Here is a 16,148-nt window from a genome sequence, read left to right on the forward strand (position 1 = left end):
AAACACCTCCAGGGATGGTGACTCCACCACCTCCCTGGGCAGCCTGTGCCACTGCCTCACCACTTCTGAGAAGAAAGTTTTCCTAATCTTCAAGTTGAAGCATGGAAGATCCAGGTTAAGGTCATTCCCTCTCATGCTATCTCTGCCACCTGGGAGAAGAGGCTGACCCCCACCTCACCCACTACACTTTCAGGCAGTTGTAGAGTGATGATGTCTTCCCTGAGTCTCCTCTTCTCCAGACTGAACAATCCCAGTTCCCTCAGCTGCTCTCCTTAAGATTTGTGCTCCAGACCCTTCATAGCTTTGTTGCCCTTCTCTGGACATGCTCCAGGGTATTGATGTCTTTCCTGTAGCGAGGGACCTAAAACTGAATGCAGTACTTGAGATGCAGCCTCACCAGAGCTGAGTACAGGGGAACCATCACCTCTCTGCTCCTGCTGGCTGCACTGTTTCTGATACAAGCCAGCATGCCACTGGCCTTCTTGGCCACTTGGGCACTCTGCTGGCTCATGTTCAGCTGGCTGTCAACTAACACCCCTAGATCCTTTTCTTCCATTAAGCTTTCCAGCTACTCTGCCCCAAGCCTGAAAAGATCCACTGAAAATATACAAGGATGTTTTTAGTTTGTTAGAAAGAGCTTTTTTTTGAAGAAACAGGCTGAAAGAAGATTCATCAGGCCTGATTAATCATCCCTACCTCCCAGTTTTAAGCCAAATTAACACTGACATACCTTTTTTATCTGCTGCATTCAGTGTCACAATTAAGTTGTTGAGTATTTCTTGCAAAATCATTGCTTGGACTTTCACGGGTTCCTGCTCCTGTGTTTTCATTGCAGGGGTGCTTTGCTAGTTAGCTGCTTGACTTGGAAGCATGTTCTGGAACAGCTGAGTGCAGGTGTGCTGGAGCTGGTGCAAGCTGGCCGAAATAAAGTGATGAGAATAGAGTGTATAAAATAACCGCTCGGCTTCCTGTCTGTAAGCCTGTCGGTGCATGTCAAAATAGAAGTGAGAGATAGCGGCATTTCTGTACCGTGTCCAAACGTTTCTGAAGCCTGGCACAGGTTTTCCTGTGTTGTTTTTTTTTTTGACTTTTCCTGGCCATGTGAGACTTGTGGAAGAAAGAATCCCTCCACTGACCTGCTGACAAAAGGACAGGTTTGCATTAGGAGCTCCTTACCTTTGTGCCTGGGTTGGGATGAGCAGCAGCTGTACTTGGAAGCGTGCTGTTTGCTATGATTGGTGTGAGGCTGGCCTGGGGTAACATGATATATATATATCCTTTCGTAGCAGGGAAGGATGGGACTTTGTGTCCTAGTGCTGCGTTTCCCTTCTATAACCATCAGGGTGATTGTAGGGGCCAGGCCCTGTGCTGTCACACCAGTGAGAGCAGCATCATAGAATCACAGAATATCCCTCATTGGAAGGGACCCGTAAGGATCATCGAGTCCAACGATCCCTGCCAGCACTTGCACAGCGCTTTAGGAATTGGGTTGTGTGGCCAAGTCTTGCTGAGAGGGAGGGTAATGGCTTTGGTGGGGTGAGGGAGTGGACGGGGGGGCTGGCAGTAGTCATGTGAAGGGAGCGGGGCTTAGTGGAGTCATAATTATGTTGGATGTTTGGGCTTGAAGGACAACTGCAGAAGCTGCTGAACCCATTTGGTGGAAAATCTGGGCTGGTGGTCGCTGCCCAGGGCTTGGCGTGTTAGAAAGCTCAGATCTGCTGCCTCACTGCAAGAAACCTGCTGAGGAGGCCTGGGAGCAGGCTGCCCAAAGGCTCCGGGTTGGGTAGGGCTTTGAATGGGCTTGGGCTCTTTATGAAGGATGGAAATGTAGCTCTGCAGTTAACATGAACAGTGTGTGGTGGGGGGATATGAGCATGTAGTGACTGTAACTGCATAACATGGTGACTATGAAAAGCTGGGTGCTTGTAAACCAGAATTAAATTGTCATAATTTAATTAAATTGTCAGTGCCTTGCTTCAGAGAGAGTGGAAACGGTGCAGTGCCCTCAGTGCTCTGCTTAGCTCACATTCTCTCATTTGCTACTGCATGTAGAACGTTACGACCACAAGGAGTAGCTGCTTTGCAAATGTGTTGCCTGGTGGAGTTTGGAAACTGAGTATATTTGCAGTGCTTTTTGGGGATGAAGGTTGAGGGGTTTGGTGTTTTGGCTTTCTTTCTAAATAGGATTAAAAAAGGAAAAAGGATTTCCTAGAAGGAATGGGATCATTAGGGCAGGTATTAATGCCAAACGTGAAGCTTTCACAGTGGTGTTTTTTATTTGTTTGATCATTTCTTTTTTTTCCCAGCAGAATTTTCAATAGATCTATGGTAAGCAATTTTTTGTTTACGTTATTTTCTTCTAGCAGTGGGAATTTGAAATAACATGAAAGCATCACCTCTTAAAAATGAGAAGGTCAAACACTTTCATCTGAAATAAAAGTTACTGGAAGCTATGTATATAGTAAAATAATGCAACTTCCTGCTTCTATAAAGTATTATAGATACCTAGAGGACTTCCAAGAATTAAATATCTAAAGCATCTTGAAGCATGTCAGGTCGAACTAGTTAATATGAACCTGTATGGAGTTTGATTTAACTGGTGAATACAAATCCACCCCATTTCTGTATGTTTCACGTATGTTCTGTTTTAGATGTGATATTCCCTGAACTTTGTGCTTTGAAATATGGACTAATTGTCCCTCAAAAAAAAAAAGAATCAAAGTAAACAGAAAATCCAAAAAAGTCAGGAATTAATGAGTTCATGGAAAATCTGTGCGTGTTTTGCAGCTTGGTAGGCGTGTAGCGTAAGTGAAAAACAGAATAATTAGTGCTTTATGCAGTGAGCTTGCTTGACACTTATATGTACAAATTGGGTATGGTTACAGCAATCTGAGTAAGCAATATTAATTTTCTTCATTGGAATGAGAAGCTGGTGTAAGGATGCCCTAAGTTAAGTAAGTATTAATTTCTGTGAAATATATTTAAGAGTTTTATTCCATGTTGGGTTTGATTTGGTTTTCCCCTCTATTACCTTTGATTCTATGTTCTTACACAGTGATTTATTTATGTAGATCTGTTCACTGTCTCAGAGATTTAAAGGCATACTTGAAATTGGATGACTTGAAATCAGTTGCTCTAAAAACAAGCAGCGTATTTTTCTGACTTCGTCTTTGCTTTGGTTCACATGTGAAGCTCAGTGCTGCTATCTTTTCCTAAACTAGGAACGACAGCGGCTGGAGACGATCCTCAATCTGTGTGCAGAATACTCCAAGTCCGACAGTGACCCTGCTGCAACTACAACAGTTGCTGATGTTCAGAAAATTAACAAAGAACTTGAAAAACTTCAGCTCTCAGATGAGGACTCGGTTTTTGAAGACTCGCAGATGAATCTAGAAACGAGGTTTAGAAACCACTTGAAATCGTCTGCGAGTGATTCGGATTTCTCGGAGCCAAGTAACCACAGTCGCAGCACTGCTTCTTTCCTTTCCTCCCGGGGGCTGAGAGCTGATGAGCACTTCACCGAAAACATGAAGTCTCCACCTTTAGCTACCCCTGGCTTCCTGAAGGATTCCACAGAGTCTTCGTATCTAAGCATCACACCAAAGGTAATGCCATGTAGGAGGACACGGAACAGCCTGCTCAAAGGCATGATGTCCTCCTGTGGAAGCTGGATTTCACAGCAGAGGTCCCAACTAGGATGGTTATGATACAAGAATTTATCTCAGAGCTCGTATAACTTTGCACCCAGCAGCAGATCATTTCATTTTCTGTGAGAAATGTTGGTGCTGGAAGTTTGTTTTTTTTTTCTGGAGGATGCAGGGTTTGGGAAGACTGTAAGGAGTTTCTAGGGGAGAATGACTTGTCTGAACAAGTTAGAGCTACTTAAGTAAGCAAGGTTTCAGCTGTACTGAGATGGAGGAGAGAGAAGTGCTACCAAGCTCTCCTAGAGTGAGGCTCCCATTTCCTGAAAGAGGAGGATATTTTCTCATTGGTAAACCAGTTGCAGAGGAGGTGAGGAGGAATTGCGTGGGCTGTGTTTGCTGGCCTGTCGGCTGTCCCTGGGCTGGACCTGAGCCACTTGTCACATCAGCTGCTGCCTCTCATGAGGCGTGTGGTGGCATCCTGCCTCCTGGCACTCAAATGCATCTCCTACGCTTGCTGAGATGGAGCTTTTTTCTCGTCTGCTTCATCCTGCTGTTCTGTTACTGAAGGGGAGTTGTCCTTTGAGAAATGAGCTAACAGTGTTCCTAATAATTTCCTTCAGCTAGAAGGCAGCCTGGTCTGGGGTGGAGAATGGCCTCTCCTCCTTTTGGATCCGTGCCTGGGCTCTGCTGTGCCAGATGAGCAGTCAGTGCAGATGGTTCTGGGGAGAGATGGTGTGATAATATTCTAAATAGGTATTTCCAGTAATTAGAGTGAAGACCTTAATGTTAAACAGACTTGACATTAAGGTTTGACTTGGTCTTACTAGGCTTTTCCATGTACAAAAGGTAGTGAGATGTTTAATTTACAAGTTACTCTGGTCTTGCCTTTCTTCCCCATTTATTTCTTCCTGCAGGTCAGAAATCCTAATTAAAATCCTTTTTAGGAAGTTGAAATTGAAGACATTACATCAGCATTACCCAAGTGGGATGCCGGACAAAAGAGGCTTTCCTGCTAGGATTACTAATGCTAATCAAGGAATACCTTTCATTCATTGTAAAGGGTGCTCTGCTAAGCCCTGAGAAAAGCAATAAATGAGCAACTGCATTAATGAAACATAGCTCATTGTTTCAAAATATCAGGATCAGATCTGTCCGTGATGATTTGTCCATGCCTACTCTCGGAACAGCCATTCAGGAGCTGACCTGAGCCTCTCTGGTGCATGGCTGTGTAGTCCAGTGGTTAATGCAAAGCTCTGTGCGCAGCCCACTTCTCACTTGGGTTGGAGACAATGAGTGAGCAGCCTTACAAAAGTAATTTGATCATGAGCCCATGGGATCAGGTGAACGTGAAGAATATGTTTGAAACTCTACACTCTTTGATCTAACCTTTGCTGCTCTAATGAGATCACAAGTATTTTTTTAATAATGCTTTTTAATTCTTGACATAGTTGTCTGGTAATTAAATGGCAACAGGAGAAGCCGTGTTAAAGGTAATGCCTCCTGATGGCCACCCAAGGAGGCAGGGCTGAGCTTTGTCCCATTTTACAGGAGCTATCCATCTTACTGGCTGCTTGCAGAAATGTGCTATTCTACATCCTGGATTTTATTACATGAACAGTTGATCTCTGCATAAAAACTATCATCATCTATTTGCTTTATTAATTTTCAAGGAAAAATTGGATTTTTACAGGCTAAATAGCACAGCGGGTAAAGTATTCACAAGGGTCAGATTTTAATAATTGTATGGTATGAATAGTATTTACTGTTCAGTATAGTATTTAATTCTAGTGCTTGGAAGTAAAGTATCATGTTTGTTTCTCTTCTATACTTTCTAAATATAGAGGTAGTAATATAGTAGGGATGAAATATGTACCAAGTTCAAAACAAGCATGTAGTATTTATTTAAAATGATCACGATATTAAAGGGGTAAGGAAACACAGTATTTAACCTCTTTCTGATGAACCTCTTGTAATGTGCAACCGCAGATGCCCGAATGCACAAGTGATGATCAAAGAGGACAGGAGCTCACCCGACTGGAAGAGGAGCGCATAGTAATATTAAATAACTTAGAAGAGCTTGAACAGAAGATCAAAGATTTAAATGACCAGATGGATGAATCCTCAAGAGAGGTATGACATACGTTGTGGTTTTAAATGTCTTGCTTGTTTCCTATTTCTACATAGCATATATAGGTTCAGCAAGTACGCAGGGAGCTCATGCATGTATTCTGTGCTTTTTCACTAGAATCGGGTACAGAATCATGAACCTGGTAGTCTCCTACCATGAAGGTTATTAATTTCCAAACAGAGGGATGGTTGTGATGCTCAGATGTAACCATTATACTCATAAGTGGAATTAGAACAATCCTCTTACTGAATGGTCACTCAGATTGATCTAAATACCTTGTGTCACTTGAGTGTTTTATAGCATGTCTCATGTGACCCTTGAAAGAGAAAGGAAGTTAGGTAACTTCCTATTCAACATCCTTGTCTTTATAGTGGCAAAGTTATATGGCCATCTCTCGGCTTCTGGAATCTCACAGTTGCGGACTTAGCTGATCAGGCATTTGGGCTGTGCTCGCTCCAGTTATCAGCAACAGGAAAGAAACAGCTGTTCCAAATGGGTTTCCTACTGAGCCTGGGCACAGATACTTGGTGTAGTGTCACAACAGGAGGAAGCACGGAGAAGAGTTAGAAAAGAAAAAAAAATAAATCTTCATACTGAAGTTGGTTTGGACTTTATTTTGCAGTCTTTTGTGTTTCAGTTTTACTTTTTCTCAATTTTGTGATCTCTTTTTAACTTTGTGGATGTAACATTGACTTTTTTTTTTTTTTTCCTTTTAAAAATGTTTCTCTGTTGTGAATTATCAACAACTCACTCCCCTTCCCCCAGAAAATAATGTGTATCAAGATTTCTTCTTAATTTGGATTGCTTCTGAAAAATGTTTTGTGTTCCTAGCTGGATATGGAATGTGCCCTTTTGGATGGGGAACAGAAATCTGAAACAACAGAGCTGCTCAAAGAGAAGGAAATACTGGATCATCTAAACAGAAAAATAGCTGAGCTGGAGAGGAATGTTATTGGTGAAAAGGCAAAGGTAATCAAGTTATCTTGGCTGTCTGTGTGCTCTGTTCCTATTAATCTTTAAATTGCATTTACATGATTAACGTACTGGTAGAAGCTATTTTCTGAAGTAGTTGCACTAAGTAAATCTATTTGATAAATGTGGAAGAAAAAAATAATTGTGATCAATATCTCCTTCTAACAGTCTTGTTTCCCGAAATATACTTGACAGGCAGAACAAAGTATGCCTAAGTAAGGAGACCTGACCTACTCTGAAGATATTTTTGATTAATAGAGAATCCATAGGAGACTTGGCCTTGAGTTGCCTGGTGTTTAAAAGAACAGTATTAATTGAACTGTTCTTCAACCTTCTGTTGTATGTATTGAGTTGTTATGGGGTTTTTTTAGATTAAGCCTTTCTCAATGAAGTAGTGCTATGAAAAGAGGTTGAAGTTTCAGAAAACAGTTTTATAGATAGATAAATATATATATATATATATACATAGATATATATATATATATCTATAAAACCATTTTCTGAAACTTCAAATCATATATATCTATACATAGATATATATCATTAGATATACATACTTCATACACACACACACACACATATAGATATATAGATATATGTATAGATAGATAGAGATAGAGATAGATATATTTGTGTAGTAGTATATAGCTTTGGTTCATGAAAACATCTGTAAAATACATAGTTTTAAAGTAATCATATTGGTCCATTTTGTTTGTTGACTAACAGTTTTAGTACTGTGGAATAATTCTACCTGAGATTAAGTCAAAGAAATTACTTTGTTCTCCTCTAGAGTCAGATTCTTTGTTGCTCTCAAATACGTTACTATTAGCACTATGATTTAAGTACAGAAGGGAAAAAAAACTCTTGAGATGGACCTGCCCCTCCCAACCAGAGGGAGTTCATCTCCTCCAGCACGCTCTCTGCTGGCAACCCAGGCCAGCAGTTCCTTTCTCCACAGGGGATGTGCCACAGCCAATAATATCTCAAGGTCAGGAAGTTTTTCCAGGGCTTTCAGCCAGTAATGGTTCCTTTTTAAATTTCATCCTCTGCCTCATAATTTAAGCCTGTCACTGTGAAAGTACTCCAGCTACTCTCTCCCCTCCTTTCAGCTTTCTAGAAATATCTGAAAGTCTTCTTCGTTATTTGCTCTTGTTTAGACAAGCCATGCCTTTTTAGCTTTCTTGCGCTTCCCATTTAATTTAAGCCTCACAGCATGCATTGTTTTATTTTGAGTTTGTTGTCTTCAGCGGCTGTCGACGCTGTCATGAGCCTGAACATTATTTTGCATCTGCTTTCAGTAAACCTATGTTTAAGAATGGTGCTCCCACCTCTTTAGTCTGTAAAGTGACAGCACATGTCCAATTCAAGCTTAAATTTTCATGAGCTTTCCTGCCTTGTTCCCAAATAGTCCTCAGTGATTCTTCAGCTTTCAGCTGTGTCTCTGGTCACATTTTAAGCTGTCTGTGGAACATGTTTCATAGTTGTTGGTTTTTGGTTTTTTTTTCACTATGAAGAGGAATTTAAAGTTGGTAAAAGCAGGAGGGCTGATGCAAGCAGGCACAGTAATATCCTCTTGCAGACTGAGTCTGGTTTCATTGGTAACAAATAACAGAAGTTCAGCAGATCTTTTGCCTTTTGTATTTGTTCTCTGGTAGACTCAAAGTTCAACAAAATTCATGGAAATTATTTTATATCCTGTATGTTGTTTACATTTCCATGCAATCAAATATGTAACAGATAACATCTTTGCATTAGCTTCTTAGAAGCAGAAAATTACAGTGCTACATCTAACTTAAAATTTCAGTCAAACTGAGACATGGAAAGCAGCCTAGAGAAGGCAAAGTCAATACAAGTACGTGTATTTTTTTCCCTCAGTGTACTGGTGAAGTTAGTTACTTTATTTTAGTAACCTTTTCTCATGTGCTGTTTAAAAAATACAAACAAACCCCGGCAGATGTGAGTGGTTGTAGTAGATTTAGAGCCATGGCTCAGTTAATACTGGGAGTACTTTTGAAGAAACAGAAGTGAAAGCGTAAAAGAAAAAAATATTAAGTAAAATACCTGGAAGTGCTCTGGAAAAATTAGCGTCAACCAGTGAACCAGCCAGCATTCGCTATGTCAATTAATGATGCTCTGGCTGGCTTTAGAGAACAGTATTTTTTAAAGCTTGATGTGTAAGGTTGCATAGATCTTGTCTTGGTGTATCCTAGCAAGAAGCTGTTGGGTCCATTCATTCAGACAGTGGTTACATTTTTATTAGGGCAGGGGACTGACACCTGAATTTGCTGTGGGGTGCCTTTTTGAAACGATGCTGGGGCATTAGCACTGGGCATGATGGCACTTGTTTCTGGAATGACTTGAGTATCTCCTGGAATTTGTCACTGATCTCAGCACCTGTTTGACAGGAAACCCCTGCCTGATTGCATTTCATCCTTACTGATGCACCTGTTTGAAAATCTTGTGAAATTCCTAAAAAGAGAGATCATGATCTACAGCCTGATTATTGGGCTGTGTTATGCTCTTGAAATAGAGTATAGCTATATTACTTGTATTACTTTCTACCTGAGTCTGTGACTGTTTTCATGGTTTTTGGATAGTTCACATAGATGAGAGCACAGTTTTACCAACTTTTGCACAGTCTTAAAGCCAAAGTTTAAAAGGAAATTTCTAGCCCCTGAGAAAACAGGGAGGTGTTTGCTATGCAGGTGCATCAGATGGAAAGAGTACTTAAAGACAGAAGGCAAAGAGACTTGTGAGTTCAGTTCCTGGCTGTGCCCATGAGCTGTTTGCTGTGATACAGTGTCTTTGTGTCCCTGCGTATTTGCAATTGTGTTTATGTTACCATGGTATCTTGCATTTTCATCTTATTGAAGGCCATGTGTTCAGTTCTACCTGAACACATGCCAGGACTAACAGTGAAAAAGAATGAACGAGTCAGTGAGGAAGATGATGTAGTGAATGTTCTGTGGTTAGTTCAAAGCATTGCTCTTGCTCTTGTGATTCTGCTGCTACACGTGTTGCAAGGTACAAAGCAATTCGTGTCAATTTAGTTAGGTTTTAGAAAGAAGGGCAGCGAGCAGTTCCATTTTGCAAAGAAAAAGATGGAGCTGCTACAGGAATTAGCATTGCTCTGGTGGTGGTGTGACTGTGCATGATGCAAGCGCTGAGAGTACTCGCTTCTCCTGGCAGGGATGGCTGCTTTCACTGCTGGGGATTGGGCATGGTCTGTGCTTTCTGCTGTCTGGGCTCTCAGCTGTGCTAGAAATTCTGGTAGTGTATGAATGGAGATTCAGCTTAATTCTGTGGTCATACTTCTGAGCATACCTGTCTTCTTTCTTCCACTGAAGACGATGACCAACTACATATTTGAATAGTAGCATCTAGGCTATTAGTTACAAGCTGCAGTTACACAGGAACAATCCTGGTAAGTCACTACTAACACAATTTGACACGCACAGCTTGAAGCTCTCTGGGAAAGAGCTTTGCTACAGATATTGACAGTGTTTTTGAGCCCTGCCTGCTTTGGAGAGAACGGAAATGGACTGTCATCAGAAACAGATAGGCCTGTCAGCCAGTCTCCTTTTGTCCCTTCCATTAAATCCCAGCCCTTTGTAATGTCATATTGCTGTACTGTATGTGTACAGTAATGATGTTCTTCCCAGTTCAATAGCAGGGTGGAACTGTGGTGCTTTTCCCAGTCATGGCTTCCTAGTGCTGTCTCTTTGGCTCATTAGACTTTCTTCAGAATTCATATTTGTTTACAAGGAAGTAGGAGAAAATTTTATTTGCTCAATACGATGTTATCCAGATTGCAGAGTACTTTTGTTTTTCCCCATACGGTGCTTCCTTAGTCCAAATTACATTTTGAACATGCAGTCTAGCATATGTGGAGAAGATTACTTAATGATTTGCCATGCCTTTTATCTCGAAGTAAGAACATGAAAATAACAACGTAGCTGTCGGAAGAATAAATGGATTAATGAATAAACAGGGATAAGTGAAAATGATTAATGAATCCAGCAGAAGTGATGTGGGAGGTAATCATAGTTAAATGGAACTTTTGGCAGCGAGTTTCAAAACAACTATCTAGGCTTAGACTGCATTTTACATGAGGGAGCTTATTCCGTTGCTTCCAGAGGACCTTTGCCTTATGTCATGGTGGAAGTACATACCCTGGAACTCCTTTATCAGGCAGGGTTTCATTTTCCTTTTCAAGAGCAGTAATCAGGAGTAGCTGGCAATGGGTAACTCATCTTCTTCTGGAGTATGTGAGATTTTTGTCTGCATGCCTTTGTGGAAGTGTTTTTTAGTGATTAGCAGAATATCCCAGATATATCAAAGCTTTTGAAGCTCAGCCTCTTTGCTGAACTAGTGCTGTAAAGATGAATGGAACCAGGGAAATAACATCTCTCTAATAGTTCACGTGGAAGGAGACTACAGCAGTCAGAGATACTAGTCGTCTCTTATGATTCCTTTCTCTTCTGGATTCAAAATTCTTCCTATTGATTTTTATCATTATGACTCTAACAAATGTGGACACCATAGTGTAGAATTTTAGATCCTTTCTGGTCAGATTCTTGTTCAACTAGATGTAAGCAATGTTTTTAAACAGTTGACTTATCTTCTCTACAACATTGGTTAAAACTAGATGATCGTTATGGTCCTTTTTAACTCAGGCTATTCTGTGGTTCTTTATGATTATCTGATGATTAACCTCCTTAAGTCAAGGTACTCAATTAAGTATTCTGAGGAGTACTTGCATCCTCTGGATATCAAAATAAAGATACCCTGTAGAGAAGACACTAGTAAGGAAAAAGATGACTACAAGAACCAAGGAGAAAACTCTGAACTCCTGTGTTCTCTTTAAAAACAGTCGTGAGAGAGTCATAAAATCATAGAATGGCCCGGGTTAAAAAGGACCGTAATGATCATCTAGTTTTAATCCCCCTTATTATGCGCAGGGTCACCAATCAATAGACTGGGCTGCCTGGATCCTCTCGTTGTCAACTATGTGTTGCAGAATTTCAGTTTTCTCACTTGATTTTTTTTTTTTTTTTTTTTTTTCCCCTTCTCATTTGGATGATTGTTTTCTCCTCATCTATGCTCATGAACGAGCGGTGCATTAGTAAGGGGGGGTTTCTTTTGCCTCTTCGTCCCTTCAATAAGACAACACGTTGCAATGCTCGGAGGATGAATGTAGAAGTTCAGAAAAGTTTTGAGTTATCTTGGGATCAAATTAATGTGTGTAATTATTATGATTACTTACAGCATTGTTATGGCTTACTCTGATGCAAAATGCTTTTAAACATTACCTTTATGTTTGCCTGTGAAATAAAACCATTGAGATCTCATACAGACTCCATTGCTGTCTGCCATGATCGTACCATAAAGTCATAGAATCATAGAATGGCCTGGGTTGAAAAGGACCGCATTGCTCATCTGGTTTCAACCCCCCTACTATGTGCAGGGTTGCCAACCACCAGACCAGGCTGCCCAGAGCCACATCCAGCCTGGCCTTGAATGCCTCCAGGAATGGGGCATCCACAGCCTCCTTGGGCAACCTGTTCCAGTGTGTTACCACCCTCTGAGTAAAAAGCTTCCTCCTAGTATCTAACCTAATTCTCCCCTGTCTCAGTTTAAAACCATTCCCCCTTGTTCTATCACTATCTACCCTTCATAAACAGTCATTTTTCCTCCTGCTTATACACTCCTGTCAAGTACTGGATGGCCACACTGAGGTCTCCCCGGAGCCTTCTCCAAGCTAAACAAGCCCAGTTCCCTCAGCCTTTCCTCACAGGAGTGTGACTCTGGACACACTCCATGAGCTCCACATCCCTCTTGCACTAGTTACTACTTGTACAGTAAAAATAACTACTGTGAAATACCTTCGTCCATCACATTATGCTCATTTTCATAGGCCTGGCATACTTTTGTTGTTTGTTTGGTCCTTTAATGGTTTCTTTAAGGAAATGCGTAGAGATTTAGAGGCCAAATCATAACAAGCTTTTTCTTTCTCTCCTGAAAGAGGCTAAAGAGTGTGGTAAAGAGTTGTCTGAAAATAAAGAGGAGGATGTGCACATTTACAGGAGAATCTGCTTAATTTCAACAGTATTTTTTTATTAACGAGAGATGTGTGGTCTGATTTATTTATCTATTTTTAATCCAGCCATTGTGCTGGAAATGCTTTCAGTTTGCAGGGGTACAGATTTAATACTTCCTGCAACATTTGCTTCATTCATCACATATAATGTTTCCTAGCCTGCTTCTTGTTAGGGAGTAGACTGCTTTCTTAATTCACAGCAGAGTTTAGACCAGTTTTATCAGTGAGTAGATAATGTTAAATTTTCTTGCTTCTTACTAAAAAATGTTTTACTCAATCGAAAAACTTTGTAATCTGACACTACATCCAATTGCAAAGGAATTATTTCTGTAGTCTGTTTTCCTCCTCCACTTGTAGCATATGCAGTCCTTCTGTTTTCTGTAGTCTTGGGGGAAGTAGGGTGGAATGTTCTTTTGGAGTGTAAAAGAAGGAAATTTGGCTAGGGGTGAGAACATGGAGATGAAATGGAGATGCTGTTCGGAACAGACAGCTGCGTATGTTTCTCCTTACTCTGAGAAACCTGTGAGAGCTGTGAGACTAGCCTGTTCCATACTAAGAGACAGAGTATGCATGTGAGGATTGATTTGGGTAATAAGACCTTGATACTTTATCACATGATGAGTTGCAGGTGAGTTGGAATGAGGATGGTCCTGGAGTGCTCTAGTGGGAGAATTTTGACAAGGAGAGCCTGCTGAATGGAAGAGGTTGTCTTTGCAGTTTCTCTTTCTTTCAGGTTGGAGAATGACTCTATTCACCTAGCCATACTGTCCATTTTGTGGTGAGCTTCTAGCAGTGTTGATCAGACACAGGGCATCCTTAACTTCAGGAGATAACACATAAGCAATTAATCCCTCCTTTCCTTCTTTTGTTCCCATTATTATAGAGGCTATGATTATCTTTAATCTAATTGCCTCTTTTCCCAGGTAACTATAGGTGCAACATTCAGTTGCACCGAGGGAAGTTCAGGTTGGATATTACTGGAACAGGCTGCCCAGGGAGGTGGTGGAGTCACCATCACTGGGGGTGTACAGGAACTGTGTAGATCTGGCACTGAGGACCATGGGTTAGTGGGCATGGTGGTGACATGTTGACAGTTGGACTAGATGAACTTAGTGGTCTTTTCCAGCCTTAATGGTTCTGTGATTCTATGGCTATCTGTGAAAAGTTTTATGTGTGCTGAATAGATGTTCTTTGTTTTCTCTATTTTGCCCATAAAATCAGTTCTACCATATCAGAATTCCTTTTGTGACCTTTGTAATCTCATCTTCATCGTATGGGTGCTTTGCTGCCATCCTGTCTTGCTTTTAGGGGATGACAACATTACAACCCACTTCTTTTTGCTGCTGTCTGATACCCTTAAAAACTGATCCAAGCTGTGCCCCAGGATCATCAAAACACCAGTCAGTCCTATTGTCTGTCTTGGCTGATCCCATGTTCACGTAACATGTAATGGGAGGCAGCACATGGCACAGGCTGGTTTGCCAGCTAAGACTAAATGCTGTGTTTTACTGAGCTCTATTTCTCTGTAGAAAGAGACTGGAACAGTTCAGACTGTGGATAGCATGGCTCTAAGATGGGCACTGGAGATGAGAGGCAGTTGTCTGCAGGAAAATGTTTAATGAGCACAAGTCTCTGTGGCTAAGGCGAGGATGAGCAGCTTGAGTATGTGGGCTCTATTCACAGCTGTGTCCTGGCTGGTCTTGAGCACACAGTGGTCTGCCTTAGCTGTGTTCTACTTACAGGGACACAGCTTACAGTCCTTGATCTTTTTCCCCCTGAAGGAGTTTACCTTGATTCATTTATAAATGATTCTGGATGAAAACAATAAATAAATCTGATTGTTCATTTATTTATTTGACTACTTTTGTGAATTAAGGTATCTTTACCAATGCAAAATTAGAGATGTTGATGAACTGAATTCCACAGCTGCAAAACATGTAGAGCTTCTCACTGCTGAAAGCGATATTTCCTGTAAGACTGCACAATTTGGAGGGAGACAGTTTGGTGGGATGTGAGCACTTCCTATGCTATATATAGGACAAATGAGGATCACTTTCAATCTCAAAGGAATACATTCCTAATTTCTCGAGGAAGTAATAGTATCTCTGGCATGATTCTCTGTGAGTTTTATTCTTGCTGATGATGTCTCTTCATACACAAAGTTTGATTTGGTTGTTAACAAGTGAGTGTGCTTGTCGCAGCACATAGACATGTAGGGACCTATTTATAGCTTCAGAGGAACAGTGCTGTATGTAAGGTCACAGAAGTCCTTGAAGCTGTAGATTTTCTTTTATCTTCCTCTTCCTACTTGCCTAGCAGTGTGGCAGACTATAGGTTGAACAGCAAGGTTTGTGAGGAGGGGGACTCCTGGTTTATTTAAGATTCCTTCTGCACTGAAGTACAGATGATTTAGCAAATGGGGGTTCCTTAGGGACTGAGATCTGGAGGTGACATCTCAAGAGCTGCATGATTTTCCCTCATTTTGCCCCTTGCATGTTTCATCCTCTGTGTTTCTGAGCCTGTTTATGCTGCTGCAGTAAAGGAAGTGCAGGTAATTGAATATGCTGGCCCAGTTGCTCACTTCTACGAGCTTAAGAACAAATACCAACCAACTGTTGTGTTCAGCACTTTGTTCATCTAATTATATGTGCTGGGAAACTGCACGTGTAAATGGAAACAGCAGAGCTGGCAATTTGATTCACAATGAGACTGAATAAGAATATTTCCTCCTGTTATTTTTAAATACTAGGGAAAAGTAATCCCAGCCAATGATCCCACTCAGAGATATGACTGCAAAGAAAGCATGAAGTTATTGTGGATTTATTGTTGTGCCTCCACTGTGTGGGAGAGTTTGACAACTTTGTCAACAAAGAGAAGATTTTGGGGAAGGCCCATTTCAGAGTTTAGAGCGGCAAGTTCTACATATGAAAGTAATTTTCTGTGGTGTGTATTGTAGGGGTGCTGCAAAGCTGAGTATGTTGCACCTGCTGAGCTATGTGTTTGACTTTAATAATGGTTGGGACTGAAAGAAACAAGTCAGTGGATGCTGTTCTTGAACTGTTCTTGGAGCATTCAGAGGAAGCAGCTGGAATGTTTGGGCTGATACTGAGCTGTAGATTATTGGAGAGTTAGAAAAATCATTCGAGAAGAGATGCATAGGTACAGAACAGAAAGTAGGCAAAAGGAGCTGTACCGGTGTGACTCTAGGAGGAAGTAGAGAGTGGTCTCCAGAGACTTACTGATACCTTTAGTTCTTATGGCATATCAGACAATTTGTTTTTTCAAGCTATTAATTACACTCTTG

The 16,148-nt window shown here is 41.0% G+C and overlaps 1 protein-coding gene across 7 annotated transcripts in view; it reads left to right on the top strand.

The window, feature by feature from the left end:
• PHLDB2 (pleckstrin homology like domain family B member 2) overlaps nucleotides 1–16,148 on the top strand; it is a 78,101-nt gene that overhangs the window by 32,860 nt on the left and 29,093 nt on the right. For all 7 annotated transcript variants that reach the window (XM_015878225.2, XM_015878216.2, XM_015878244.2 and 4 more), the window contains exons 4-6: nucleotides 3,222–3,605; nucleotides 5,631–5,774; nucleotides 6,604–6,741. In XM_015878225.2, coding sequence (XP_015733711.1) covers nucleotides 3,222–3,605; nucleotides 5,631–5,774; nucleotides 6,604–6,741 — 666 coding nt within the window. The remainder of the gene's footprint in view (nucleotides 1–3,221; nucleotides 3,606–5,630; nucleotides 5,775–6,603; nucleotides 6,742–16,148) is intronic.

Source organism: Coturnix japonica, chromosome 1, assembly GCF_001577835.2.
Source record: "Coturnix japonica isolate 7356 chromosome 1, Coturnix japonica 2.1, whole genome shotgun sequence".
Lineage (NCBI taxonomy): Eukaryota > Metazoa > Chordata > Aves > Galliformes > Phasianidae > Coturnix > Coturnix japonica.